The sequence below is a fragment of the Kockiozyma suomiensis genome (genome assembly GCF_038497685.1).
Source record: "Kockiozyma suomiensis strain NRRL Y-17356 unplaced genomic scaffold V2V93scaffold_6, whole genome shotgun sequence".
Lineage (NCBI taxonomy): Eukaryota > Fungi > Ascomycota > Lipomycetes > Lipomycetales > Lipomycetaceae > Kockiozyma > Kockiozyma suomiensis.
Window position 1 is genome coordinate 727,854 of NW_027117669.1, and position 24,889 is coordinate 752,742.

At 45.6% G+C, this 24,889-nt stretch overlaps 12 protein-coding genes across 12 annotated transcripts; 7 read left to right on the forward strand and 5 right to left on the reverse strand.

Annotated features, from left to right (window-relative positions):
* The first annotated feature begins 14 nt into the window (after nucleotides 1–14).
* V2V93DRAFT_369153 (uncharacterized protein) lies at nucleotides 15–2,761 on the forward strand. Its single transcript, XM_066909948.1, has 4 exons — nucleotides 15–1,143; nucleotides 1,206–1,873; nucleotides 1,934–2,062; nucleotides 2,246–2,761. The coding sequence occupies exons 1-4, from the start codon at nucleotides 502–504 to the stop codon at nucleotides 2,367–2,369; spliced, it is 1,563 nt and encodes a 520-aa protein (XP_066766247.1). The 5' UTR covers nucleotides 15–501; the 3' UTR covers nucleotides 2,370–2,761.
* On the reverse strand, nucleotides 2,500–4,773 carry V2V93DRAFT_369156 (kinase-like domain-containing protein). The gene is made up of 3 exons (XM_066909949.1): nucleotides 3,997–4,773; nucleotides 3,208–3,924; nucleotides 2,500–3,153 (listed from the first exon to the last, which is right to left on the reverse strand). Exons 1-3 carry the CDS (start codon nucleotides 4,685–4,687, stop codon nucleotides 2,702–2,704), a joined length of 1,860 nt encoding a protein of 619 aa, XP_066766248.1. The 5' UTR covers nucleotides 4,688–4,773; the 3' UTR covers nucleotides 2,500–2,701.
* An 894-nt stretch (nucleotides 4,774–5,667) lies between these two features.
* Nucleotides 5,668–6,472, forward strand: V2V93DRAFT_358703 (uncharacterized protein; the record flags this gene model as incomplete). The annotated part of the gene is made up of 3 exons (XM_066908070.1): nucleotides 5,668–5,911; nucleotides 5,964–6,246; nucleotides 6,301–6,472. 3 exons carry the CDS (start codon nucleotides 5,668–5,670, stop codon nucleotides 6,470–6,472), a joined length of 699 nt encoding a protein of 232 aa, XP_066766249.1.
* Nucleotides 6,473–7,377: 905 nt separating this feature from the next.
* Nucleotides 7,378–8,639, reverse strand: V2V93DRAFT_323624 (beta-lactamase superfamily domain-containing protein; the record flags this gene model as incomplete). Its single annotated transcript, XM_066907443.1, has 3 exons — nucleotides 7,378–7,450; nucleotides 7,512–7,579; nucleotides 7,638–8,639. The coding sequence occupies 3 exons, from the start codon at nucleotides 8,637–8,639 to the stop codon at nucleotides 7,378–7,380; spliced, it is 1,143 nt and encodes a 380-aa protein (XP_066766250.1).
* Nucleotides 8,640–9,050: 411 nt separating this feature from the next.
* V2V93DRAFT_369166 (mitochondrial matrix Mmp37) lies at nucleotides 9,051–10,456 on the forward strand. Its single transcript, XM_066909950.1, has one exon. It carries the CDS (start codon nucleotides 9,146–9,148, stop codon nucleotides 10,391–10,393), a length of 1,248 nt encoding a protein of 415 aa, XP_066766251.1. The 5' UTR covers nucleotides 9,051–9,145; the 3' UTR covers nucleotides 10,394–10,456.
* Nucleotides 10,422–11,647, reverse strand: V2V93DRAFT_386130 (regulator of Vps4 activity in the MVB pathway-domain-containing protein). Its single transcript, XM_066912262.1, has 4 exons — nucleotides 11,505–11,647; nucleotides 11,344–11,436; nucleotides 11,137–11,285; nucleotides 10,422–11,057 (listed from the first exon to the last, which is right to left on the reverse strand). Exons 1-4 carry the CDS (start codon nucleotides 11,535–11,537, stop codon nucleotides 10,532–10,534), a joined length of 801 nt encoding a protein of 266 aa, XP_066766252.1. The 5' UTR covers nucleotides 11,538–11,647; the 3' UTR covers nucleotides 10,422–10,531.
* Nucleotides 11,648–11,905: 258 nt separating this feature from the next.
* V2V93DRAFT_230837 (AP complex, mu/sigma subunit) lies at nucleotides 11,906–12,764 on the reverse strand. The gene is made up of 4 exons (XM_066907067.1): nucleotides 12,582–12,764; nucleotides 12,405–12,488; nucleotides 12,152–12,325; nucleotides 11,906–12,028 (listed from the first exon to the last, which is right to left on the reverse strand). Exons 1-4 carry the CDS (start codon nucleotides 12,651–12,653, stop codon nucleotides 11,927–11,929), a joined length of 432 nt encoding a protein of 143 aa, XP_066766253.1. The 5' UTR covers nucleotides 12,654–12,764; the 3' UTR covers nucleotides 11,906–11,926.
* A 47-nt stretch (nucleotides 12,765–12,811) lies between these two features.
* On the forward strand, nucleotides 12,812–15,295 carry V2V93DRAFT_369171 (spindle assembly checkpoint component Mad1). Its single transcript, XM_066909951.1, has 3 exons — nucleotides 12,812–12,989; nucleotides 13,051–13,302; nucleotides 13,368–15,295. The coding sequence occupies exons 1-3, from the start codon at nucleotides 12,876–12,878 to the stop codon at nucleotides 15,180–15,182; spliced, it is 2,181 nt and encodes a 726-aa protein (XP_066766254.1). The 5' UTR covers nucleotides 12,812–12,875; the 3' UTR covers nucleotides 15,183–15,295.
* Nucleotides 15,198–17,400, reverse strand: V2V93DRAFT_369173 (exonuclease V). The gene has a single exon (XM_066909952.1). It carries the CDS (start codon nucleotides 16,922–16,924, stop codon nucleotides 15,284–15,286), a length of 1,641 nt encoding a protein of 546 aa, XP_066766255.1. The 5' UTR covers nucleotides 16,925–17,400; the 3' UTR covers nucleotides 15,198–15,283.
* A 62-nt stretch (nucleotides 17,401–17,462) lies between these two features.
* On the forward strand, nucleotides 17,463–19,033 carry V2V93DRAFT_369177 (Cys/Met metabolism PLP-dependent enzyme-domain-containing protein). Its single transcript, XM_066909953.1, has 2 exons — nucleotides 17,463–17,833; nucleotides 17,898–19,033. Exons 1-2 carry the CDS (start codon nucleotides 17,596–17,598, stop codon nucleotides 18,902–18,904), a joined length of 1,245 nt encoding a protein of 414 aa, XP_066766256.1. The 5' UTR covers nucleotides 17,463–17,595; the 3' UTR covers nucleotides 18,905–19,033.
* A 59-nt stretch (nucleotides 19,034–19,092) lies between these two features.
* On the forward strand, nucleotides 19,093–22,316 carry V2V93DRAFT_369180 (Muniscin C-terminal mu homology domain-containing protein). The gene is made up of 3 exons (XM_066909954.1): nucleotides 19,093–19,212; nucleotides 19,323–20,238; nucleotides 20,302–22,316. Exons 1-3 carry the CDS (start codon nucleotides 19,171–19,173, stop codon nucleotides 22,218–22,220), a joined length of 2,877 nt encoding a protein of 958 aa, XP_066766257.1. The 5' UTR covers nucleotides 19,093–19,170; the 3' UTR covers nucleotides 22,221–22,316.
* A 408-nt stretch (nucleotides 22,317–22,724) lies between these two features.
* On the forward strand, nucleotides 22,725–24,694 carry V2V93DRAFT_369184 (uncharacterized protein). Its single transcript, XM_066909955.1, has one exon. It carries the CDS (start codon nucleotides 23,086–23,088, stop codon nucleotides 24,361–24,363), a length of 1,278 nt encoding a protein of 425 aa, XP_066766258.1. The 5' UTR covers nucleotides 22,725–23,085; the 3' UTR covers nucleotides 24,364–24,694.
* Nucleotides 24,695–24,889: the final 195 nt, after the last annotated feature.

Sequence of the window (24,889 nt, forward strand, 5' to 3'; positions counted from 1 at the left end):
GCAATAACTTGTATCAAAAGATGATGAATAACAATAGTACTACTGTCTTTAGATCCCTTTAAAAAAACTTGCAAGAATGACGGAGAGGGGTGAATCGAATAGTTATCGAATTAGTTACCACTTTGGATTGCAGGTAATAAAATCTTAGGCATTAAAACATGGCACCCACGACTGCGTATTTATTGAGAGTTGTTATAAATTTTAATCGCTAACTATTGTAACTTCTATTTAGAATGAGCGACTATTTTGCTTAATATATAACATTTAGCTGTTTTAAATCACCGTCTTATTAATTACCTAGACAACGTCTTCAGCATCACGTCTGTGGGTTAGGAAAGCACACCACGAAAATTCTCGAAAGGTTTTTGAATTTCCGAATTCTTCAACTCTTTCCAATTAGTCTAGAGGGTTCATCTCTTTTTTTACCTTGCTCTTCCCATGAGCTTTATATTATAGCTTTTTTTTTCACTTTATTTCATATTGCATTTTTTTGAATAGAAAATGCCATTCGCGATACCTTCTTCGCGAGCTGCTCTGGCTTTACGCACAATCGTGAAGTCCTGTCCCTCATCCTCCGTCACATCTTCAACACCCACAGCTCGCTCAAAACGGAATTTCTCAACTATTTTCACTCCTCATCGACATCGAAAGAGAGTAACTGCTGCTCCATCATTATTATTGCAGCATGCGAGCCAATTCCATGCATCCGCTGTCTCGCTTGATGGGAAATCAGATCCCTACGGAACTCTCGGCGTGAGTAAGACTGCCTCGACATCCGAAATCAAAAAGTCGTATTACAAACTCGCAAAGAAATATCACCCGGATGTTAATAAAGAAACCGGTGCTGAAAAGAGATTTCAGGATATTCAAGCCGCCTATGAAATCCTCTCTGATCCGAGCAAAAAGTCGGCGTTTGACACTTATGGTGCCGCCGACGGGCCGGGTGCGCAGGGAAGTGATGGATTCAATCCGTATAGTAACTTTAGCGGCGGATTTGGCGGATTTGGTGGATTTGGCGGAGCTGCGGGACAGGGCTTTGATTTTGAAGATCTCTTTCATGCGTTCTCGGGAGGACGTACTGGAAATGCTGGCCGGCGTAGAGGCGCTGACACCGTACAGGAATTTCGCGGAGACGATATAGAGGTAAGATTCTTTACTGACAGCTCACTATGTTGTTTGACAGGTGCTAACAACCCCGAATATAGGTTGTGCTAACGGTCAATTTTTTTGACGCAGCAAAGGGCGCTGCGAAGGATGTGCACTACAACCCTCTTGTATCCTGTGGCACTTGCTCTGGAAGCGGTCTCAAGGCAGGTCATAAACGCTCAACTTGTCCTACTTGCCGTGGTACTGGAACACAAGTACACATGACTCAAGGTGGATTTAGCATTGGCTCTAACTGCTCGACCTGCGGCGGAACAGGAGTGTACACTGATCCCAACTCAGCTTGTGGTACCTGCAGTGGCCACGGAGTTGTTAAGACGAAGCGTACCACAACAGTAGATATCCCGGCCGGTATCGATGATGGTATGCGCTTGCGCGTGTCGGGTGAAGGTGATGCGCCTACAGTCCAGGCGTCGAAGAACGTGCGCGCCCACAGAGGAGACCTGTATGTGCGCGTCAAGGTCATGCCACATAAATCATTTACGAGGAACGGAGCCGATCTGTTTTACACTGCTGAGGTGCCGATGACTACAGCTGCTCTTGGTGGACGTGTGCGTATCCCGACATTGGATGGGGAGGCTGATTTGACGGTGCCGCCGGCGACGCAATCAGGTATGACTGTCACTATGACTGGCAAAGGGTTACCTGTTGTTCAGCGCCGGTCGGCGGTTGGCGATATGAAAGTTACTTTCAAAGTGAATACATTGAGGTGAGTTCCGAGATGCAGCTCACATGGCTCTCTCTCATACTTTTACTGACTATATAACAGGCCAACAACTGCAGAACAAGTTAGACTACTTGAACAATTAGCCGATGCTTTCAACGATACCACCGCGCGTCGCAAGATTCCTAAATCATCACCGCCTCCGCCATCTCAAGATAATTCATCTTCTTCCGAGTGAGTTGCCCATCTTGCTTGGAGTCCTCTTTTTTTTTTTTTTTTTTTTTTTTTAAAAAAAAAAAATTATCATATGAACTAGAAGAGAAGAAAAAGTGTGTATGATTGCTGCTGTGTTGTGTTGTACTTCTAGGCGGTTTTCTTCTTGACAAAATCTCTGAGTGTTTGCTAATAGGTAATTAGAACTTCTTCTTCGACGTTAGACAATTCGACGAACCAGTCCAGTGATAAAAAGACGAACGACAATGCAAACGAAGGATTTTTTAAACGCGCTTTCAAAAATATCTTCCATGACGAGAAGAAATAAATCGGACATGTTCATTTGTTAAAGCTTGTCCTGCCTATTTTACCATTTTAATGTTGTAAATATTTCATACGCGGGATCGAGAGTTTTCTGTCTGAGACTAAAGTCTCATTATGTATATAGTCTTTGGATTCTCTTCTTTTATTATTTTCATGTATAAAGAATCAGATTTTATGAAGTCATAATCTCATGAGAACCAACAAATCGCATTAGCAATAATAGTGAAGAACATAAAAAGCAAATAACGCCATGTACAATTATCTCTCGCAAAAACCCGCAAAAATCCGCAAAAACTGAAGCGAAAAAAAAACACAGAAAAGAGTGAAGAACAATTTTCAAGGCAAATCAGTCAACCACCATCTACTTCTTGCCAAATCGTCGATAGTCGCGCGCCGTCTAGCGTCCTTTTGCAAACACATATCCAAAAAATTCTGGCATTCAAGACTTACGTTGTGTCTCTTACTTAGTAAATCCCATTGTTTATGAATAGCATCCTCAGGAGAGCGGAAGGGAGTTTGTCCGGTTAGGCACGTGTAGACTAAGATTCCTAAGGCCCAGACATCACATTTCTCGGCATCGTAGGGCTGTGACTGTAAGACTTCAACGGGGGCATATTGCAGAGTTCCGTAAAATTTGTGGAAGAGGCGAGGTTTAGTGTGGGCTCCTGGGGAGGAAGAGGAGGGTGACAGAGGTGTTGAAGGAGGGAGAATGACGGCAGAACCAAAATCGATTAGTTTGATGTTTAGAGAATCGTCAACTAAAATATTTTCATCTTTGATATCGCGATCTTTGATAAAACTATTAGTTAAGGTACTGCTGTGATAGGGAAAGAATAACTTACGATAGATTCCAAGACTATCAAGATACCACAAGGCGTCAACGATTTGTCGCATCATGTAACGCACCTGCCGCTCACTCAAGTTCTTCCTTGTCTCGATCATCTCAAACAAATCATGACTGTCACGCTTGAGAGCCATCCTTACTTCTTGATGCTGTTCTTCCTCTTCAGATTCTTCGTCAGTAGGATACTCGACATCCATCTCGGACGAGAATTCAACATCAGAAGATGAAGCAGATACTGGAGGCGTATAATCACCATCTTGGGACGAGTGATATGAAGCACAGTCGTCCATTTCATCCAGCTCGTCTTCGTCAACAGGAGCAGTGTTGACTTTAAGGTCCGGTTTTTTCTTTCCTGTCTGAGCTGTCTGTCTTACGTTTTGCATTCTGTTTATTGGAAGCTGCGCCAATGGCTGCCTCTGGCTACTTGTAGCAGCAGGAGAAATCTCAGTCTTCGGCTTTCTACTCCAAGGACTCCCATGCATTTCTGTAACAACAACAAAAAACATTTCGTCCTGGAAGTACTCGTGAAATCCAATAATACTACGATGCCCTCCACCAGCAGCTACACGTAGTAAGATATACAACTCCATAGGTAGCATACCATGAGCGCGATCACGAATCCACGAGTGACTAGGGATTTTAGCACGGTATATGAATTTCACTGCTACTTCGCGCGAGTCAGATACACGCATAGCTGACATCACGAAACCAAATCCTGTTACAAAATTACGCGTCAGTATGTTCATTTAACGCGTCAGTTTTTTGTATAAAAAATCAGAGTACATACCTCCACTTCCAAGCTCGTCACCCAATTGATATCGCTCTTCAAATTCGGGGTGCAATCTATATCCCGCTAACTTGTCAGAAATCACAATGACTTTCTTTCTGCGACTAATGGTCGATGACGACGCTTCAAATCCATCGCTCAACAACGAGGACGAAGAAAGCGTGTCATTCACTGACGGAACCACTTTAACACGCTTAGGTGTGGTTGATGTAGATGAATTGACGCGTTTAGAAGGTGAAGTAGGAAATTGCGCGGAATTGCAGGAAGAGGAAGAAGTAGGGGGGAATTGAGGATGTGAAGGTCTGTAGCTAGGTGGATTGCTGCGGTATTGATTTTGATCATAATTTAAGTAACGGTGAGGGGTTTGCGGGTTAGACGAGAAGGCCGTCTTGGGGTTGTACGTGTGGTGGTGTTGCTGCTGTTGTGGTCGAGGCTGCTGAAATTGATATTGTTGCTTCGGGAAATATTGCTGAGGAGGTAACTGCGTGTACGGAGAAGCAGGTCGTGGAGGCGATGACGAGAGTGCAGACGATGAAGATATATTGGACGAGAGTCCTGGAAGAGGAGGAGTTGAACCTGATTTCCGCACCGACGACGCGTTCAAATACTGTTGTGGAGGCGGATGCATGTATGGCGAATGCGGAGGTGAGGAAGGTAACGGCGATGGATATATATTATGACTGCTATACATTGAGTCTGACGCAAATGCGGTTGAGATTGCTGATTTGATATTGTAGTTGCTGTAGTTGCTCCCAGTGTTAGTAGAGTAAGAAAAGAAGTAGAACGCGCGGTGAAGGAAACGTTCCTGGCTCCCAATAGCGTCAATATTTCTCTACGCGACAGACGTGTCTTCCCTAACCCTCGACGCGTCGTGCACGCGCTCGCAGCCCTAGGACGTGGCAGAAGAGTTTTTCCGAGATTGTCTGGTTTTCTTCATTCTTTTATTCTATTATTAAAAACTAAACCTATTAAAGCGCCATCAGGTAATTTATGTTTTATAGGCAAAAAATTTTTGCAAAGCTGCGTCCCGCTTCGCGCTCTGTCCGCAATAATTGAAGGACGAGGCAACCTGCTGCCATGACCTAGTCAGTTGCGCGTCAGGTTTGCGCCAGGCAGCCGTCGACAGTACTGCTACCTCAATAGCGGTCATGAAGCTACTGCTTGCGACGCGACAAACGCGGCTACTGGCCCCATCTCAGCCAGATCGGCTATGCGCTGGAGCTGATTGAGCGATGCGGGCTTTCCGTTCAGTCGAGTCCTCTGCATCTTTAATTCAAGTTCCGATAATTATTTTCGAATACGCAACCCAAACCGTTGCGGACACCATGACTGATAGCCTGTTTGATGCTATGACAAATGCCCGTGAACGCGATGACAAATGCTCGCTGAAATATCAATTCTTCGTAATATCTTTAGTAATCAAAGGGGACAAATGCTCGCTAATAGATTAAGTTCACTACGTCATTAGTAATCGAATCTAGTAATCAAAACGGCAATCTGTAAGCAAAGGCACTCCATCGCAGTTCGCGTTGCATGATTAGTAGAAGCCGTTACAAATCAGTAAAGGGAGGCAAAAACTGTACTATCTACGAGGCCGCCGTTGCTGTTGGCTATAATATAAATATCTCCCAATGAACCAGTATGCTGTAATCTCTATCTACACTCAGAATTATGGCAGGCAATTCCCCAGTCATCCTCATTCTCGGAGCAGGCCCAAATATCGGCCAAGCAGTCGCCCGGACCTTCGCCTCGAAAGGTTACAAAGTTGCTCTTGCTTCGCGTTCACTGAACGAGGCGGATAGCACGGCCAATTCACTTCACATCCCCAGTGACTTTGCTAACCCCGATGATGTTGTCAATGCATTCAAAAAGGTTACCAATGTGTTCGGTATCCCAAGTGTAGTTGTTTATAATGGTAAGCTCTGATGCTTAAGGAGCTTTTATATTCCCCTACTGATAATTCGCAGCCAGCGCCGGGATGCTCACCCCTCCTGAGGACCCATTCGCCCTTCCACTTACCACTTTCACTCGAGATATGACAATCAGTGTCAACAGTGCTTTTATTGCCGCGCAACAAGCTGTCTTAGGTTTTGCACAGCTTCCTGCTTCTTCTTCTAGAACCTTCATCTACACTGGAAATATCTTGAATGTTGCTCTCATCCCGTCATTTCTTCACGGAGGCGTCGGAAAGTCCGGCGGCGCACATATGATGTGGGCTGCCTCTGCTGCATATAAAGATCGTGGCTTCAAGTATGCTATTGGTTTCTGTTTATGTTTGCTTGTAAAATCACTAATTTATTGTAGGTTTTATTACGCCGACGAACGAAAGGCCGACGGGTCAGCCAAATATAAAGTCGACGGAGAGGCGCACGCAAACCTTTTCTGGGAGCTCGCACTGGCGAAGTCGCAGGGCCCATGGCTGCAGACATTCGTCAAGGACGTGGGATATAAGGACTTCGGCCCATATCGACTATAGCTAATATCAAATGTTCGGCAAGCTTTCTTAGGCGAGCAAGGCGCCAGGTATTAGAACGAGACTAGTAAAAATAAATGAACTCTGCTTTGGTAGAGATACTTTGCAATTACAATGCTAAAAAATAGCTTATATGTGATAAGGCAAGTGTCTGTCATGTCCTTGTTGTATATGGCCCATACACCTAAATTATCATCATGATTTATATTCCCTCTCCCGGTAGGGTTCTCTAGGGTTCTCTAGGGTTTACTATTTGGCACGGAGTATCAAAAAGTTGCCCGCGTGTAGAGCTATCAGACAGAAATTTTTTGCGCTCCTAGCTGTACTGCTTGGTTTTAGGGTCGTTGGCAAGAGAATGCTGTAGCCGTGATTGCTTTTTACAATTGTATGCTGTGTGAAATTCTTCTGAACCCTTCAATCAACGGCATTCTCCATAAAGACGCGTGATCAAACTTACAATACAATCAATTGAGAAACTTCTCAAAATCGCCCAACTTATAATTTTCAGCTAGCATTGAACTAATGGCTAGTTTGGTTTTACTGTGCGTGAGATGATGGTACCAAGTGCTTAATGTTCACTTACTGACTGACGCCGATGTCTCTCGTCGAATTCATTAAATATATTGTCAAAGTACAATAGAAATCCAACCAGCTTGAGGGACAAATTAACGATGAATAAAGAGCGAATAATATACGTCAAGGATTGTTTATACAAAAAGAGCATACACGACGTCATTTAGTTGGAGGATTAGTAGTCCAATGCTACCTTTACTATATCTGCTCTCTGCCAGTCACGTCTACAATCTTGCCCAGCAATATTGGACAAATCACGTAAATATATTTATTTGAATACATAATACTACTGTATATCAGCCTGAGAGGAGTTTCGAGGTCATTCAAGAGAGGATCTAATTATCAGAAACTTCGATCTCGACTGATTCACCAACGGGAATCGTGTCGAAAACGCCCGTTTCAGGAATTCTGTGTAGTCAGTAAGAGCTATCGCAAAATTTTGTAATTCCAAAATACAAGTGATGCGTACGAAAATTTCGTTAGAGCTTCCCTCAGCTTCTGAATTGGTTCGAGAATCGGTTCGTCGGTCAAGATCCACTGAAAAATGCATTGTCAACTCATAATCAATTCGGCTAATAATAGATAATATACGTACAGTACCGTAATGCATAGCTAGAGCGCGTTTTGCTTTAACATCACGAAAGATATTTACAGAATCTTCAGGGTCGGAGTGGACTCTGCTCATGATATGCCGCGGCGAGTAAGCTCCAATAGGCAACAGTGCGAGGTCAAATGGTCCTCTAAAATCACCAATTTCCTTAAATGCAGGACATACGGGAAGATCGAGATCATGGTCGTCGACGCCGTCAGCAACTTTGGGTACGGCACGGTATCCCGTGTCGCCGCCAAAATATACCTTACCTTTAGAATCGATTGCCCACGATGCGCAGAGAGCTTTGCCGTAGTCTCTGAGGTTACGGTTGGAGGTATGTTGGGCAGGAAGGCAGGAAACTGTAGCTGTGAGACCGTTGACAGAGAATTCACGTTGATCCCACCAGTCGAGTTCGGTGACTTGAGTTATGCCTGATGATGTGAACCAGCTCTTCATGCCGAGCGGTACAAAATAATGAATATTGGGGAATATCTTGTGAAGAAGCTTAATGGAGTAGTGATCAAGGTGGTCGTAGTGAGCATGTGATATGCAGACGATGTCGACCTGTGGTAAATCCTCGACCTTGCAAGGCGAAGGCGAGATCCGATTCAATCCAGGAATATAAGTAGGTGCGCACTTTTTGCCGAATAAAGGGTCAAAAAGAGCAGTCAAGCCAGACGGCATTTCAGCAAGAAAAGAGGCGTGACCAAGCCAGGTTGCTCGAATTTTCGATTGATCGCGATCAGCTGGTTGAGATACGAAGGCAGGTACAGCTACCGATATCATGTCTGGAGCTACCTTGACTGGCTTCCAGTCGCCATTAAAACGACTACGCATGACCTCAAAAAAATTAATATCTCCTTTGCCGACTGAGGGCCATGGTGCCCCGAAGCGGCCGGAGGGCAGGTGGTGGGCCTTGAGCGTTGCTGACTCGGGATTTGCGACTGCGACAGCCGGGGTGGAGACTGTGCCGACAGCGGCTGTGCCTGAGCCCGCAGAGCTCATGGTGCTGCTTTTTAGCAAAGTCATAGATAGCGAGAAAAAAGAAGGGGTAACAGAGCGGGCAAGGGAAGAAAGTGAGCACGAAGAGGAAGAAGACGAGTGTCGGACAAAGACGCGGGAGAGCATTGCTGACAGACCATAAACAGCCTTTGTCTAGAGTCTTCCCGGCGAAGCAATTAATGAGATACTTTCTAACAGCAATACTCCAAGAGCAGGAATATGAGCCAAAAAGAGGCAATTGCGTATATCAGACCAGCAACAAGTCTGTCTCTGTCTATGCAGGAAAAAGGCTTCTTCGAACTGTGTCCGAGAAAGTAGAAAACTTGGGGAAAAAAAAGCCGCACGTGTTGCGGCATATGATGAGTAATTTATTACTTACTTGCTGACTGGGTGAGATGGCCCGAGGCTGCATTTGTTGCATCCGGTCCTGCTGTTGTTCCTGTTGAAGTTCCTCATCCGAAGAACGAGACGAAGGAAATTTGATAGCAGATCATAGATTAATAGCGAAAATGCTGAGGATCGCACTCAAAGCAAAAGTTCGCAACCCGCGGTATTACTCCTCTTCCGTCTCTTCGCAAAACCCGTCGCACTTTGCCCGCGACCACGAACTCTCAGAAGCACATCTCCGTCAGATCAAGAAATTTTCAGACCTGCCGACTGGTTTTGGAGTGAATCAGCACATACCAATTGATGATCATCTTAAGGAACAGTTGCGGGCGACTTTGTGGAAATTTCGGGCACCAATCCGCTATGCTTTCGCTTACGGATCCGGCGTCTTTTCACAGGGCTCTACTTCTGCAGCAGCAAAGCCTCAGGTTGATCTCATTTTTGGTGTGTCACACACCCAGCACTGGCATTCACTGAATATTGCACAATTTCCAGAACATTATTCGGCGCTAAGGTTGTTGGGCTCGGCAGCTGTAGCTAGAGTGCAGGATCTCGGGGCGGGAGTCTACTTTAATCCATATGTCGAGCTCAATGGCCTGGTAATCAAATATGGAGTCGTCAATATAGACACGCTTTCTCGAGATCTTCTCGTCTGGGATACGCTATATCTTTCTGGACGACTGCACAAACCTGTCAAAATTCTTCGTGACGATCCGCGTGTCCGCCTCGCAAACCAACGCAATCTCTTCTCTGTCCTGCGCACTGCGCTTCTGCTCCTACCAGAGTCCTTCTCCGAGCATGACCTCTACACCACCATTGCTGCCATATCTTATACCGGCGACCCTCGTATGCAAGTGGGTGCAGAGAATCCGCAAAAAGTATCCAATATTGTCTCCAATCAGATGCAGCACTTTCACCGCCTCTACGCGCCTCTCATTGATACCCTCCCAAATATTCAGCTTAGTGGTGCGTACGACTCTTTCCCTCCCGATTCGAGTATTTCCTTGAAGCAGGATATGGATCCTGTTCGCAGAGGCAATATGGTAGCCCGTCTACCACCTGCATTTAAACACAAGATATACTCTCGATACGCCTCCCTTCTCGGTATTGACCCGTCCAGATACGACCAATCTGCCGAGCCAGGCATTGTTCCGCGCTTAGTAGGTTCTGAATTCGACCAGATGATTGCATCTCATGAGTCTCTTGTGCAGGAAGTCTCAAGAATAATTGTGCACACTGTGAAGTGGCCTGCGGCCGTGCAGAGCGCAAAGGGTGTTGCGACAGCTGGTTTGGTTAAGGGCATCAAGTATTTGGGTGAAAAGATGGCAAAGCGGAGGGCTGCTCTGACAAATCCTCAAGAAACTAAATAGGCCTTTTTCATCGCTTGTATATATCCTGTAAAAAATGAAAGACGATTATTTGATTTAATATTACATCTACTGTATGTTGCGCTCAAAGACAAGAGATGCTCAGGAAGTAAAGATTAACTTGCATCTGCCATAACTACATTAACGTTTAAGAGCAGCAAATCGCTTTGACAACTCGTCCAATCCTGGAACGTCACTATTTGGCAAAGCACCGCTCACGCTCTTGCCCTGATATGTTACTGCTGGCTTCGGATTCTCAGGACTCGCACTAATAGGCGCAATCTTGATCGGAGCACTTGGCAGGATCAACTCTTCAGCGGTTTCTGGAACTCCTCCGCTTGGTGAATCATCATCCTCGTCGTCCTCTTGTGGTAAGAACTTCTTGCGTTCTTCCTCAGAAAGCCCGCTCCATGGAATCCGATACGTTCGCGCGATCTCCTCAAGATAAAGCTTTACTAACTCTTCTTTGGGAGGTTCAATCAAGAGTTTCTTGTATACTCGAGCGTTGACTACTTCAGATGCATTCTCAAGTGCATCACGAGCGAATTCCTTGCCAAATTTTGCTATCAGCATGTCGCGCACTTGCTGTAGCTCTTTAACATCTGTACGACCCGCAGCGTAAATGATTGATTTCACAGCCTCCTCAAGGCCAGGATCGCAATCTCGTCTGCAAGAATACTTAATTAGCATCAAGTCAGGTTTTACGAAAAAGAATAAATATAAAAAGATAATGTTAATTCACAGACCTTTGATCGATAAGTCCTATCCGCGCCAGCAGCAGCTCGCAGTAGAGCTCAAGAATTTCAAGTAATTCAACATTAATCTCTTGGCGAATCACATTCTCGACCCTGATCTTTGCAGAGTCTGACTTTTCGCTGGTAAGTAATTGCGCAATCTGCATCAGCGTCAGTAATTGGCAGAACTATCGTAAACAGCTATTACAGTTAACATACATCTCGACGCTGCTGCTTAGCAATTGCAGCCTCTTTCTGCTGAATATGTCGCAGTCTCGAAATTGAGAGCTTTAGTTGAATCTTCAAGCGCGTCTGATATAAAGGAGAAAGGACGTTAGTAGTTGATATCTGGCAATTAGAGAATTGACAAAAATACTTACGCCAATTTGGGGAATAGCAGATTGTGGTGGCATTTTACTTCTTGCTGAATAAAAATGCAAAAAGGTTATATATTAAAATTACAAAAAATAGTGTAGTGCTGGTAAAGTATAGATATAAGAAAATGAGATGATGAGGTGTGACGCTATCTTGCGATATCTTGGTTGTAACGGAGCCTCGAGCGGCTTTGTCTGACGCTGCATTGAGCCTTAGTGTTAATTATTTAATGCTTATATTTCCTTTGTTGTACGCCATATTTACATTAGCAGCACACGCTTGGTCATTAATAAATTTTTTTTATTCAATTCATTTTTCCCATATTACTATGATACAATTAAACAAGAAACGCCATAAAGATAGACAAGTAAACTGTAACCAATAGATGACATGGATCTGAGTCACCTAAACTATACTATACATTTACTCATTCTAAACGGTCAAGATATTCCAATCTATGCAAGATGATTGGCTTTGAGGTCTCTTCAATTTCACCCGCCAGAAAGACCTCGTCAAGGATTGCGTAGACCTGTGAAGTATTAATTATAAGTTCAAGGATGCTTCTTCCAGCCTGCCTCGACAGTGACTCCTTACGGATCGAAGTCGCGATGAAACTAGGCGAAATCATGAATGTAAAAAATTGGAAAAATACCTTGTAGAAGTTGAAAACCAAATCTAATTCACAAACGTTTCCAAAGAAAGTATCTAGAACTTCAACGAAGAAATGTATAGCCTCCAAATACGCTAGTTCATTATCATCCGCATCGACACAAGCGCAGAAAAAGAGACCAGCATAACGTCTGTATACTATTTTAAGATTCCGAAACTAAATCAAAATAAAAATAAAATTCAATATTAGTTTGTTGAGAAATAGAGATGTGAGGGACTGATGAGTTGATGATTACCTCAACGAAGTTGGATTGATATTTTTGGTCGCGTGGTGCTACTAATCTGTGTACTTCTCCTTTTAATCGCACTTTCTCATCATCCTATAATTAATGAAAAATTAAATCAGTATAACAATCAAGAGAACTAAAAGCTCCTGAAGAGTATCGAGTAAAGAGAAATTGTTGGATACGGACATTGTACGGCGCATAATACTTTGCTAGCCGTGTTTTTCCCTGACGATTTTGCACAAGTATAAATTGAAGCATTATATTAGAGCAGACCCTTTCAATCTAAATGCCGATACTGTTCAATTGCGGCGAGTTAAAAGATATTGAGACCGTTGAATGAGAGAGGCTGCGAGTGATCCCGCCTCTGCCGCGGCTCGGAATGAGAAAACATCCCCTGAGTTGTAGTATGCTCCACGCGCAGATATACAAATATCCCACCACTCTCTCCTTCTCGCCTCCTCTTCACCACAACCAAAAAAAATGCGCAAACTAACTGCTACTCCATTGCAATCTGGCGTATCGCAACCTGGAAGTTCGATTCCCGTTCCGAGACGGGCTTCGTCACTGTTTACTCCTGCTAACGGGACTGCAAAGGTAATTATTTTTAATTTGTTTACGTTATATGGAATAGAGCTAAGATCACCGTCATCAACAGCCAGTTTCGCGAACTCTTTTCACTTCTCACTCACAAACTTCTTCTACAAAAGCAGCTTCTGTTAATATTGCATCTGCCGCAGATAAACAGGAAGACTCTGCTACGGTGATCGCTGCCCTTCGCGCAGAAAACCATGCTCTCAAATATGATCTCTCGAACCTCAGAGACGAGCGCGAGCGAGATAAGCTGCGATTTGAAGATTCTATCCGTGAACTTGAACGTAATATTGCTGAAGAAGGCAAACGTTCTGATGTAAGTATTTATTTTCACATCTAAAAAGTAAAACTTTATATTCTTATGCCATGTTTGATTTACAGGCACTAGAAACTGATCAACAATTTCTGCTCGCAAAACATAAAGAAGCTTCCACAGAACTAGCTTCGCTGAAAGCCTCACTTCCAACTATCAAATCTACTTTAGAACGACAAATTCGTTCTCTTGAACAGCAACTTTCAGATTCCCAAGATGCACGATTTGAAGCAGAGTCGTCACTTCGCGCCGCAAGCTCGAGCACGAAACGCCAGGTTGACGAATACAAGATGGTAAATTCGTCACTTGTGACGACTACGAATGAACTCAATGAACAGTTATCTTCGTTACAAGAAAAATACCAGGAGAAGGTGGTACAGCTCAACAAACTGGAAGAAGAAAACGAGAAACTTGCATTGGAAAACAAATCGTTAAAAGCAAAGACTGAGGAACTCGCTACGTTTACAACACTGCAGTCTCAACTGTCGTCGCAAATTGCTATGACAAAAACCTTCGAATCGCAATTACACATACTAACACCTGAACTCAACACACTCCGCGAATCTCATAAAAAATTCAAATTTATTCAAGAAGAAAAAACGCTACTAGAGGCCCGAGTAAAATTAATGGAAGATCTACGCCGCCAAGTAGCTGATGCAGAACTTGAAGCTGCTAATTTGCGCCAGGAATCGGCTCGCTGGGCCTCTTTCCTTGAGTCTAGTGAGGAATTTCGTACCCCTGAAGATGTTATGCATGCTCTTGCCAGCGAGCGCAGCGAGAGGGTTGCCTTATTAGATAAGATCGGACGTCTTGAAGCTGAGATTTCAGCACGCGGTGTTGGATTAGAAGGCGATGCTCGCGAACTAGAGGAGATTGAACAACAAGTGGCAACACTTCAAGACACAATCAATAATAATACAAAAGCGATGGCTCGATTGGAACGACAAAAAGCGCTGGCTGTAAATGAGGCTGAGTTTTTGAGAGAGCAGCTGAAAACTTTTGATAGCGAAGAGACTGTTTTTATGCAGGGAAATTACGACAAGCAAAAAGCTTCAAGGATTGAACAATTGGAGAAATTCTTAGCGGATCAGAAGGAGGAAGTTAAAAGACTCACTAAGGATCTGTCTGATCTTGAAAAACAAAACAATATAAGTGAGCCGATTCTGGGTAAACGGACACGCTCAAGTGAAGCAGACGATGAACGACTTGGTGAGCTTTTGCGCCGTAATCGACAATTGCAAGATGAATATACAACCAGTGTCAAGAACGAGGAATCTGCAAAGAAAGAAATTAGCAGACTGCAAAATAAAATCAAAACAATGGAATCCGCTACTGTTGCACATTCTCGAGTTCTTCAATTACGTGATAATCCTGTGGCGCGAGATCAAGCAATCAAAAAGAGCATGCTTGATACTCTCCGCGAGGAGAATAACTCTTTACTTGCTCAACTTGAGAACCGACGCGATGATATAGGACAAATGGTGAGTGTCAACACACTAGACAGACTGAAACTGGAAATCAAAGATATGCAACGCGAGGTGGCTGATAAAGAGAAGCGTATAAAACGTCTTAAAGAGATCTGGTCTGCAAAATCGGTCGAGTTTCGCGAAGCAGTATACTCATTACTAGGCTACAAGCTAGATTTTCTCGCAAATAATAAAGTGCGCGCCACCTCGATGTTTGCGAATTCAGACGATGAATCGTTTACTTTTGATCCCGCAGCTGGTACGATGAAGATGGGTGGAAGGACCGATAGTCCGTTTGCACTTGAGTGTGCTAATTTAATTACGTTCTGGGTGCAGGAGCGGCGTGAGATACCGTGTTTTTTGGCGGCTTTGAATTTGGAGTTGTATGATAAGACTACTAAAGCCGCTAGATTCTAATTTTATCTTTACATGTAACATAGCAATTATGTATATTTATTTACCTTGTAAATCCGAAACCTGAACGCGCCGCGTAAATAGCCACACAATATATACAAAAATCAATAATCATACTTCATAACTACAAGCTGACCTGGCGGAGCTCCCCACTTCTTTACAAATGCCTGCCGATTTCTCTCGGCGCTCTCTCGAATTTTTGTCAATCGCCACGCGCAGCGATCTTTGAATTGACATCCGTGACACTTGTAAGCTTCTTCAACATCGACCCCCTTTGGATCTCGTTCGCCTCGCCAATATGAAAGCATGTCGAACAAATAGTTATTTAGATCATCTTCTTTATAAGTGAAGTCCACACCACCGAATACCTGTGCGTCTTTCTGCCAGATGTAAATTACCGACAGCTGATCACTAAGCTCGCCTCTGAATTCTTGAAACTTCATTGATAGTAAGTTCCAGACATCATGCAAAGTTTCCATATTCAGCAAATTATCTACGTATTCCGGCTTTTTACCCATTTCAATCTCACGAGTAAACGATACGGCTACAACTTCATTGTCGAGAACTTCGTTATGAAATGCATCTGACAGCTTTGCGTTCATGTCAAGATTCAAGTGTGCGGCAACACGACTAAAGTCAAAATTACCTTCAGTTAATTCCTGAAATAAACGTCGGTACAGTAGGAGTTGGAAATAAGTTGACTTGCGTTGCGATTCGTTTGGGAACGATCTATAAGCGCGCGTCTTAGAGTCGGCAATACGGATCTGTCGCGGTTTTTCCGGTGGTGGAGTCCACTCAGCACTCTGTGATGATTCTGTGACTATCGTGTCCATAGTTTCTTGGGTGAGAGGTTTGAAAAAACTTGTGATGTTAGGTTGACGAAGCTGCAGCGTAGGATATGACTCTGTAACATAATCAGATAATGGTTTGCCACTTCCTTCCAGATCAATTGGTGTCAGTCCTGCCTGAGAATCTGGCTCAGGAGAGTTCAGCACTTCATCTGGAATCAAACTATCGTCAATTTCAATCACTTCTGCCGGTGAAGCAGGAGGAGGAGTACCGACTGGAATTCGTGGTGGTGGTTCAGGAATATCTTCAGTATCAATAAACTCAACCCCAGAAGGATTATACCGCTCAGACATAAATGAAACTTCATCAATGATACCGCTGATATAGATATCCCCGATGAACCCAAACACTCGTAGCTCTCGCGCGACAGCTTCTTCACCATCGAACGCAAGATGAGATAGAGACTGTAATGATACAAGCATTGCTATTAGATCAAGAGCTTTCTTGTCTTCCTCTGTCATGGCCTGAGTATCGACAATAATCTCCTTATTAAACTCCAGCTCCAAGTCACGATGTATTTCGGAGCCTTTGGACATAGCCTTGCTTCTGCGAAAAGAATTCTTGTAGTACTGATAGAAATATTGCAACTCGCAATATGAAGGTGATACGAGGTCTGTGACGTTTAGCTTCCAGCCTTGACGATACTCTGCGAGCATTGAATGAGACTTCATATCTGTTGCATCTTGAAAATGTAAAGGGAGCAACTCATCGGACGATGACGATGATGTAGATACAGAAAAATCAGGAGGAATTCCCTCCGAGCCTAGAAATGGTGAACGGCGTCTAGGTTTCAGAACTATCAGTGGCGGCGATGACGACGAAAGTTGGAGCCCTTCATGTTCACTGGGTGCATTTCTGGATGACTGTGCTGGAATCTCGAGATCAAGTTCTATCATTGCCGGCTCTTTTATCTTTTTCTTGCGACCGCGTTTTTTCTTTTCCGGAACTTCTACTTGAGAGATATTTTCATCGATTATAGTGGATTTGCTTCGTCGTTTTCGATGCGCTTTCTCAGTTGGAAGTGGCAAAGAAGGCAGATCGGGTACAGGCAAAGCAGAGACTTTTCCTTCGCCGACTGTCTACCCTATGCATTAGCGACGGCTTATTGTCTCAAAAACAACCTCTCAATATCAAAATAGTACACATACATTCAGTCGTCTGAGAAAGACTAGCCTGCTCAAGGCCGTACGACTCATCACGCGCAGCAACATTACTCTCTGCAGCGAGCTGTCGCAGTGACGGAGCAGAAAGAGCAGCGGCTAGCAATTCTTCGTCGTAAGAGAAGTCGGTTTCATAATCAGTCTCCGACATACACTGAGAATCGTACGAGGCTGAAGGTTCCTGCTGTTGTTTGTTTCTGTTTTTGTTTTTGTTTTCGCGATCTACAGGATGTAGTAAAGCACGCGCGGCAATTTGGACTCATGACTCAGATATCACATAACGCAGGAGTCTGACAAAAAAATCTAAAAATTTAAAATTCCGTGCTTTGTCTTTTAAATTACGGATAGCTTTTTTTAAGTCTTGCTGCTACTAACATTTTATCCACCACGTCCTGTTTACACATATAATGGCTTTGGAAGACACAAATAACTTACCGCCTTCACCCGCCCCTTCGACTCCTCGTCCAGGTGGGCCGGTAAGGAAATACAAGATTGAGACCGAGATCGTGTACAGCGAGTCACCAGACCAGTATCGCTCTTCGTCAGTGCCGATATACCAGACTGCGACCTTCAAGCAGGCTTCCGGCAGTGAGATGGGCGAGTATGACTATACCAGAAGCGGAAATCCTACGAGAACACACCTGGGTAACTAGACTTGCTATGCTACGTGTATGACGGCTAGTCACAGCCGCTAATTTATTCGTTATAGAGCGACATCTGGCAAAGATTATGGGAGCCAACCGAGTTCTTGCTGTCGCATCGGGCATGAGTGCTATGGATGTCATTGCTAGAATTCTACGTCCCGGTGACGAGGTCATTGCTGGCGACGATTTATATGGTGGCACAAACAGACTACTCAAATATCTGTCGACAAACGGCGATATCACGGTCCACCACGTTGACACCACTGTTGTAGAAAGAGTGACGGAAAAGTTAACAGAAAAGACTGCTCTTGTTTTACTCGAGAGTCCAACAAACCCCTTGATCAAGATCTGCGATATCCCGACAATCACTAAGCTGGTAAAGGCAAAAAGACCACAGACAGTTGTCGCGGTCGACAACACGATGATGTCGCCGCTAGGCATGTCCCCTCTCGATTTTGGTGTTGATATAGTATACGAGTCTGCTACTAAATTTCTGAGCGGACATCATGACCTAATGGCCGGTGTTATTGCCGTCAACGACGAAGAACTCGGTAACCGTCTCTTCTTCACCATAAATGCAACTGGCTGTGGCCTGGCACCTTTTGACTGCTGGCTATTGATGCGTGGTGTCAAGACGCTGGCTATTCGCTTTGAAAAGGCGCAATCTAATGCTCAACACGTTGCTGAGCGCCTGGAAGCAGCTGGATTTAAGGTACGTTTTCCGGGACTCAAGTCGCACCCGCAATACGACTTGCACTGGTCTATGGCTACCGGTGCCGGAGCAGTTTTGTCGTTTGAGACCGGTGATGTTGAGACTTCGGAGAAAATTGTCGAGGGAGCCAGACTCTGGGGAATTTCGGTTTCGTTCGGCTGCGTCAACAGCTTGATTTCCATGCCTTGTAAGATGAGTCATGCGTCTATTGATCCAAAGGTGCGCAAGGAGAGAGCTCTGCCTGAAGATCTTATCAGACTTTGTGTAGGAATTGAAGACCCTGAGGATTTGGTCGATGACCTCGCTCATGCGATTGTGGTAGCTGGCGCTGCGAAGCCCGAGGCATTCGCAACGAAATAAGACAAAAAGAAGTTTTTGCTGATTTTTTAGGAACTTTACAACAAAAAATACAGGATAAAAACACAAAAAGGCGTTTGAAGGGTCATTTTGTAAAAGGAAGCTAGTTAGTAAATGTATTATATAAGCGTATCTACAATCACCTAATCAAGGTTAGGCTTGTCGCATTGCGGGCGTCGATGATTCGCCGTGGCCCAACCATATTGAAAGCAAAGCGGAGTTCCCTCACACTTAGAACCAAGCTATCAGCATCCACAGCAGCCTTCACTATGGATTCACTTTCACGGTCCGAGTATGCGGATAAGATTCTGGTATGACAACTTTCTTTTCGAGAATCAATTGGGACGCTGATTGCAAATCACCAGTCAAGCCGGCCACTTCCGGGAATTATTTGAGCTAACATAAATTTGATTGCTACTAGTCGACATTGCCGCCATCCGAAGCAGTGACGCTGCTCAAGGATCGGATGCAGTTCATGAGAAAAGCTAACGAAGAGCTTGCCGATTGGATCGAAGAGCGTCACCGCATTGAGCTCGAGTATGCGAATTCGCTCGCAAAGCTGTCGTCGCGCACACTTTCCCCGCAAGTTGGGCAGGCTGGACTAGGATCGTTTACTGCGGTATGGAGTAAAGTTGTCGAGTCAACAAGCATTCTTTCTGGGGCCTCGCAGAGCTTTGCGAACAAGATACAGTCTGAGATTATCCATACTCTTAGACGCTATTCTGTTGTCGATGGTGGGGATCGCGAGTGGTCGGAGATGCGAATGATTCAGACCAACCTCGCAACGCTTGCCGACGATATTTCAATTGCCGAGGACAAAGTCGAGAAGTACAAGCGTAAGGGTTCTAATAAAATTGCAGGTGCACACGCTGGTGTTAACGAAGTTGTTGCTGAATGGGATTCTCAGGCGCCGCTTGTTTTTGAGAAATTGCAAGGCATTGATGAGGGGAGACTGGTGATGCTTAAGGATGCCTTGATTAGATATCAGACCTCTGAGGTTGATAAGGCTCAGCGTATTGTGGCTCTTTGTGAAGGAAATCTTAACGAATTGCTCTCATTTGATCCTCGGGACGAAATTAAGATGTTTGCTTTGCAGGTCCAGACAAATGGGCTTCCACAGCATAGATCCTCTACAGCAATTGCTACGTCTAACAGCCAACAAGTAGGCTCAAGAGTAGCTCCTCCGCCGCCCCCGCATGGACATGGTCGTCAGCAGCAACTAATGCAACTGCAACAACAACCCGGTATTCGCAGCAGCTCCCTTAACTCAGTTGGCATGTCACCTTCGTCGTCCTCCAAACGTCGGTCCTCTGTTGCTACTGAAGACTCTTCACCAGGTATGTACCCAATCTTGGTTGTCATCAGTATTTCGTAATTTTTATTAACTTCTTAGTGTATAGCTACCCCAGGCAAGTCTCGATTTAATAGAATGTCGACGATTCTTCGCAAATCCGAGTCTGGGGGACGCCGCCTGTTTGGCTCGTCTAAGGACAAGAAAAACAAGCAAAATCTTGAATCATTTGACGTGCGCGACAACGACGCTGCAAGCATGACCTCATCTCGTTCGTCACAATTCCGTGCTACTCCTGCACCACCTGCTGGCAGAAATACGACAAGTGGAGCTGTTCCTGTTGCACCTGCTCAGGTTGTCCCCCCCGCAATGACGCAGAACGCTAGTTTTAGCTCGTCTGTGTTTAACAGTGGTATGAATGGCCACGGTGACGATCCTGATGCGATCAGCGTGATTGGTCAGTCAAACTTGCCTTCTACTCCTCCTCCCGCTGCACCTGTTGCTGCACCTGCACAGCATGAGATTGATGCTGAGGGATACTCTATTCCACCGCCGGTGGCTAAGGGCTCGGCAGTGGCCGAGATGGACGAGACATACGGCGAGTTGCAACAAGATAGTGCCAACCACAGCCTAGCGATTGATATTCAGTCCGCACCTCTCAAAGACCAGCAAGATGAGGAGCAAGCCGCTCGCGATCACGTTGCATCGAGTTTGCGTATGAAGCCGACGGCGACGCCGAGCCGCAGCATGCGCGGACGGCGCGGTGAGAACGCCGCTAGCAAACTTTATGCGGGAGGTATACCTGCTCTCGCGGGCGATATTCCAGCTTTGCCGGCAGGATTGACAAAGTTGATGAACAATGGGCATCCTGCACCTCCTCCGCCGCCATCGCATAGAGGATCTCTCGAGAGCACGCGAAGATTGTCTTCGGAGATTGTCGAGGAGAAGAGCACTGAGGAGAAGGCAGTTTCTCCGATTCCCAAGTTGCCTGCAATTGCTACTGATCAGGAAATTGGCGAGAAAGAGGAGTTTCATTCTGCGGTTGACGATCCGAGCTTGAGCCATGTGTCATCTTCGGGACTGAATAGTGTAAGCTCGATTCCGATCGAGGAGAGAGATGAAAATGAGAACGCGCCACTGACGGGCGTCGCAGTTGAGGAACCGGCTGAGATAGAAGAAGAAGTCGACAGTGTCCCGGAAACTCCGGTCTCGTTAATTCCTGTGCTTCCAGATTTAACGTCCAGTGTTGTTGAGACTGTGAATGTGTCGCTGCATGGTGGATCTCCTGCTCGGGTTCTGATCGTGGGCGATGTGGCGCTGTCGTACTCGGGCGCTGCGACACAAGCGGTGCCACTTCGACTGACCAACACGGAGCTGGTTGACAGAATACACCCGAATTCACAGGTGATCACCTCGGTGGAGGACGACGAGGACGAACTTGAAGACGGTTACGTACTGCACCCAGATAGACTGTCTGCGATCCCGACGATTGCGTTCAAGTACTCGCTCACGAGCGCGGATTATGTGCCAGTGATTGTGACGCCGTCATGGAAGTTTGAAGAGCGTCAGACGTCTGTTATCGTGCGATACGTGCTGAACCCAGCATATCCGGCTGACGAGCTTGTGCTGAGTGAGATGAGTCTCGTGGTGAGCATTGAAGGAGCACAGGCGACGGCAGCTCAGAGTAAGCCGTCGGGTGTGTTTAACCGCGAGGCCGGACATCTTGCTATAGTGTTGACGTCTGCTGAGAGTCCCGAGATCCGGCTGCGCAAGGGCGTTGAGGGCAATGCACTCGTGAGATTCTGGACCGAGGGTCTTGCGAAGGAGGGTAATGGTGGCCGGGGCGGTGTGAGTCTGTCGTTCCGATTTGCGCCGGAGGATGAATCAAAAGGAGTCACTGCTGAAATTAAGGACGCAACGGATTTGAAGGAGAGTGACCCATTTGCGGATGAGAGTGAGGGCGAGTGGGCAGCAGTACCGGTGATTCGGAGTATTGTGAGCGGCATGTATTTTGCGAGCGCCGAGTGATTTATTAGATTGTATTTTACGTATTTTTTTTTTGATTTGTAATGTTTGTAAGTTTTTAGTAGTCTTTCAAATATGAGCAAATGTTTTGTGTTCTTAGTCAGGAGAGCGTATAGGATTAGTCGTGTGCCATCGCGGCTGTCAAAAGTCGACGCGCGAGGAACGCGTCGGACACGCGATTTAGGCGAGAGTTTAAGCGAGGGAGTGAAGAATTATATAAGCAGCAATGAACCCACAATCAGTGCGACGCATGAGCAAGCAGATCAAAGTAAGCCATATATAGATAAATTCTTTTTTTGTCCAACTACTAAAAAAAAAAATCAATTTAGTGAAGATACAGAAAAGAGCTGCTCCTGATAGAGCAAAGAATGGACGAGACTAGTGATTTGATCACATTTGTGGCTGGAATGTGATCCACCCCTTGTCGCGTGAGACACTACCGAGCAATGTGCCCCTAGTCTACCTTTCTATCTAACTCCCCTTCCTCCTTCGTTTTCTCTTCATCCGCGACTCTCCTCTCCTTTCTTCCTTCTTTCTGCTTTTGCTTCAGTCCTTCCTTCGTCTGTCCTTCTTTTCTTTATTTGTTGTCGTCGTTCATTAAATCCAGAGACTCTCCTTTTACATACCTGCCTCGAGATGTCGCCTCATCATTCTCATGGCGCCCACGCCCGTCCGCAGGCAAACCTCCGCAAGCGCGAGTCCTCCTTCGCGACTACCTTTGACGGCCATGATACTCATGCGGACTTTGTGATGCAGCGACCGGCCGAGATCAAGAAACCTGTCGTTCGTCGTCAGATCCTCACGCTTTATCAGACTCTTACCGTTACGCGTGGTACCTCGGCAACCGCCACTGCGATAGGAAAGCAGCATGACACTACGACCTCAGCTTCAGTCTCTGTGCAGAGCAGTTAGTATCTATTGTATTTTAAAATATTCCTTAACTAATTCGATATATCTAGCTGTCGAATCAGTGATCGCGTCCACCTCGGGTTCGACCAAGCTCGCGGCGCCGGTAGTCACCTCTGCTGCTGCTGCCAGCCCTCTCGCAGCTACCACACTCCTCACTCTAACAAAGTCCTCTGCAGCTACCGCTTCTTCTGCAGTCACTACTTCATCTGCTGCCAAAGCTAGCTCTGGATCATTGTCCTCAAACGGCTCGACCGATACTGGTTCTTCCTCGACCGCGGCTAATTCTGGTTCTCTCTCGACCGGCGCGCGCGCTGGGATAGCCATCGGCGTCATTCTCGGTGCACTCCTTGTCTTTGTTCTTGCATTCTTTTTGATCCGTCGCCGTAAACGCGTACGCGAGATGCAGCAGGCTGCCTTTGGTGAGAAATCTATCTCGCTCTCGCCGGCCGCAGCTCCACTTGCGCTGCCTCCCGTCGCTCACGTAAACACGAAGGCGCCCCGTCTTTCGATTCGCGTTTCGAGGCCTGTTAGCGGTCTCTTGCCACTCTCACTTCTGTCTGGTCGCGCTACACGTACCTCGACCGGTGAAATTGGTCAGGATAAGCCTCTAACCACGGCTGACTCTGACTCTATGCGCTCGTCGGTTGGCTCGCTCGAGTCTCTGAAGAAGGAGTTCTCGGCTTCCTCATCCTCCCCGTCTACGTCTTCTTATGCTTCGTCTGTTTCATCTGAGTCTGACTCGTCTGCCCCGTCACCGGTGCTGGTTGTCGCTGCTCCTGCCCCTGAGCAGGGTTCTGCGCCATCTCTTCAGCACCCGACAATCGCGCCCGATGCCGCTACCTCGACTTCAAACGTTCACCGTGCTACCATGGATTTTGTACCCTCGATGCACGACGAGCTTGCACTCAAGGAAGGCCAGCTTGTGCGGGTTCTGCACGAGTACGATGACGGCTGGGCCCTCTGTGTCAAACTTGATCGCTCGGCCCAAGGTGTCTGCCCTCGCTCATGTCTCTCAGTGCGCCCTCTTCGCCCGAGACCTAAGCGCGCAGTCAAGCAGGTCCAGTCTCAGCAGAAGCCGACACGGACTCGACCTACCAGTGGAGAGAGACTAATTACCTTACCAGCAATTAACACTGAAATTGCGAATGCACCAAGCACGAGCGAAGAGCGCAAGCCTGAAACGCCTACCATCCAGGTGTTTGCGCCTGATGCAGAGAAGCCTTTCGAAGTTGCGTAATGCTTTATTTATTTAATACCTCTTTTCTTATGATTTTGTTATTTTATATTGGGCTTCTCGATTCTGGTGCTTGGTGGTTAATTTTTTATTATTATGCGCGATGATTATGCTATGGGTTTGTCATGTCAAGTTTTCTTTTTTAGCGCTCTATTTTTGAGATATCCTTGCTTGTATTTTTTTAGATGTCCTTTTTTTTATATGCACAAGCAAAATAGGAGAAAGAAATGCGAAATGTGAAATGTGAAATTGAATTTTTCTTTTTGCCAGAGTAATATTGAATTAAGCTGAGTTGTAGTTTAGAATATGAGGTAGATAAGAAATGTGGCGGAGATTTTTTAAGACTTGATTATGAGCTGACGCGTCGTAATCGGAACTGAAACGCCGTGTTCAATATTTACATTTGTGACTCAACGGTGAAACAATTTTAGCGTGCGGCTTGGTTGTCATGGCAACCATTACGCGAGAACCAGGATGCGAGAAAGAGACAGTGCGGCTAGCAATTGCGATAGAAAGGGTCTTGCTTATG

Excerpts from the sequence above, each read along its gene's own strand:
- V2V93DRAFT_369153 (XM_066909948.1), top strand. The coding sequence starts at position 502 with ATGCCATTCGCGATACCTTCTTCGCGAGCTGCTCTGGCTTTACGCACA. Across the intron at positions 1,144-1,205 it reads TTCGCGGAGACGATATAGAG|GTTGTGCTAACGGTCAATTT; the intron begins GTAAGATTCTTT and ends CCCCGAATATAG. Across the intron at positions 1,874-1,933 it reads TTCAAAGTGAATACATTGAG|GCCAACAACTGCAGAACAAG; the intron begins GTGAGTTCCGAG and ends ACTATATAACAG.
- V2V93DRAFT_369156 (XM_066909949.1), bottom strand. The coding sequence starts at position 4,687 with ATGTATAGCAGTCATAATATATATCCATCGCCGTTACCTTCCTCACCT. Across the intron at positions 3,925-3,996 it reads TGACGAGCTTGGAAGTGGAG|GATTTGGTTTCGTGATGTCA; the intron begins GTATGTACTCTG and ends ATTTTGTAACAG. Across the intron at positions 3,154-3,207 it reads TGATAGTCTTGGAATCTATC|ATCGCGATATCAAAGATGAA; the intron begins GTAAGTTATTCT and ends GTTTTATCAAAG.
- V2V93DRAFT_369166 (XM_066909950.1), top strand. The coding sequence starts at position 9,146 with ATGCTGAGGATCGCACTCAAAGCAAAAGTTCGCAACCCGCGGTATTAC.
- V2V93DRAFT_386130 (XM_066912262.1), bottom strand. The coding sequence starts at position 11,537 with ATGCCACCACAATCTGCTATTCCCCAAATTGGC. Across the intron at positions 11,437-11,504 it reads CTGCTATTCCCCAAATTGGC|ACGCGCTTGAAGATTCAACT; the intron begins GTAAGTATTTTT and ends CCTTTATATCAG. Across the intron at positions 11,058-11,136 it reads ATAGGACTTATCGATCAAAG|ACGAGATTGCGATCCTGGCC; the intron begins GTCTGTGAATTA and ends GTATTCTTGCAG.
- V2V93DRAFT_230837 (XM_066907067.1), bottom strand. The coding sequence starts at position 12,653 with ATGCTTCAATTTATACTTGTGCAAAATCGTCAGGGAAAAACACGGCTA. Across the intron at positions 12,489-12,581 it reads AGTATTATGCGCCGTACAAT|GATGATGAGAAAGTGCGATT; the intron begins GTCCGTATCCAA and ends CATTAATTATAG. Across the intron at positions 12,029-12,151 it reads TGGTTTTCAACTTCTACAAG|GTCTACGCAATCCTTGACGA; the intron begins GTATTTTTCCAA and ends AATACTTCACAG.
- V2V93DRAFT_369171 (XM_066909951.1), top strand. The coding sequence starts at position 12,876 with ATGCGCAAACTAACTGCTACTCCATTGCAATCTGGCGTATCGCAACCT. Across the intron at positions 12,990-13,050 it reads CTGCTAACGGGACTGCAAAG|CCAGTTTCGCGAACTCTTTT; the intron begins GTAATTATTTTT and ends CGTCATCAACAG. Across the intron at positions 13,303-13,367 it reads AAGAAGGCAAACGTTCTGAT|GCACTAGAAACTGATCAACA; the intron begins GTAAGTATTTAT and ends TTTGATTTACAG.
- V2V93DRAFT_369173 (XM_066909952.1), bottom strand. The coding sequence starts at position 16,924 with ATGATAGAACTTGATCTCGAGATTCCAGCACAGTCATCCAGAAATGCA.
- V2V93DRAFT_369177 (XM_066909953.1), top strand. The coding sequence starts at position 17,596 with ATGGCTTTGGAAGACACAAATAACTTACCGCCTTCACCCGCCCCTTCG. Across the intron at positions 17,834-17,897 it reads TCCTACGAGAACACACCTGG|AGCGACATCTGGCAAAGATT; the intron begins GTAACTAGACTT and ends TATTCGTTATAG.
- V2V93DRAFT_369180 (XM_066909954.1), top strand. The coding sequence starts at position 19,171 with ATGGATTCACTTTCACGGTCCGAGTATGCGGATAAGATTCTG. Across the intron at positions 19,213-19,322 it reads AGTATGCGGATAAGATTCTG|TCGACATTGCCGCCATCCGA; the intron begins GTATGACAACTT and ends GATTGCTACTAG. Across the intron at positions 20,239-20,301 it reads TACTGAAGACTCTTCACCAG|CTACCCCAGGCAAGTCTCGA; the intron begins GTATGTACCCAA and ends CTTAGTGTATAG.
- V2V93DRAFT_369184 (XM_066909955.1), top strand. The coding sequence starts at position 23,086 with ATGACACTACGACCTCAGCTTCAGTCTCTGTGCAGAGCAGTTAGTATC.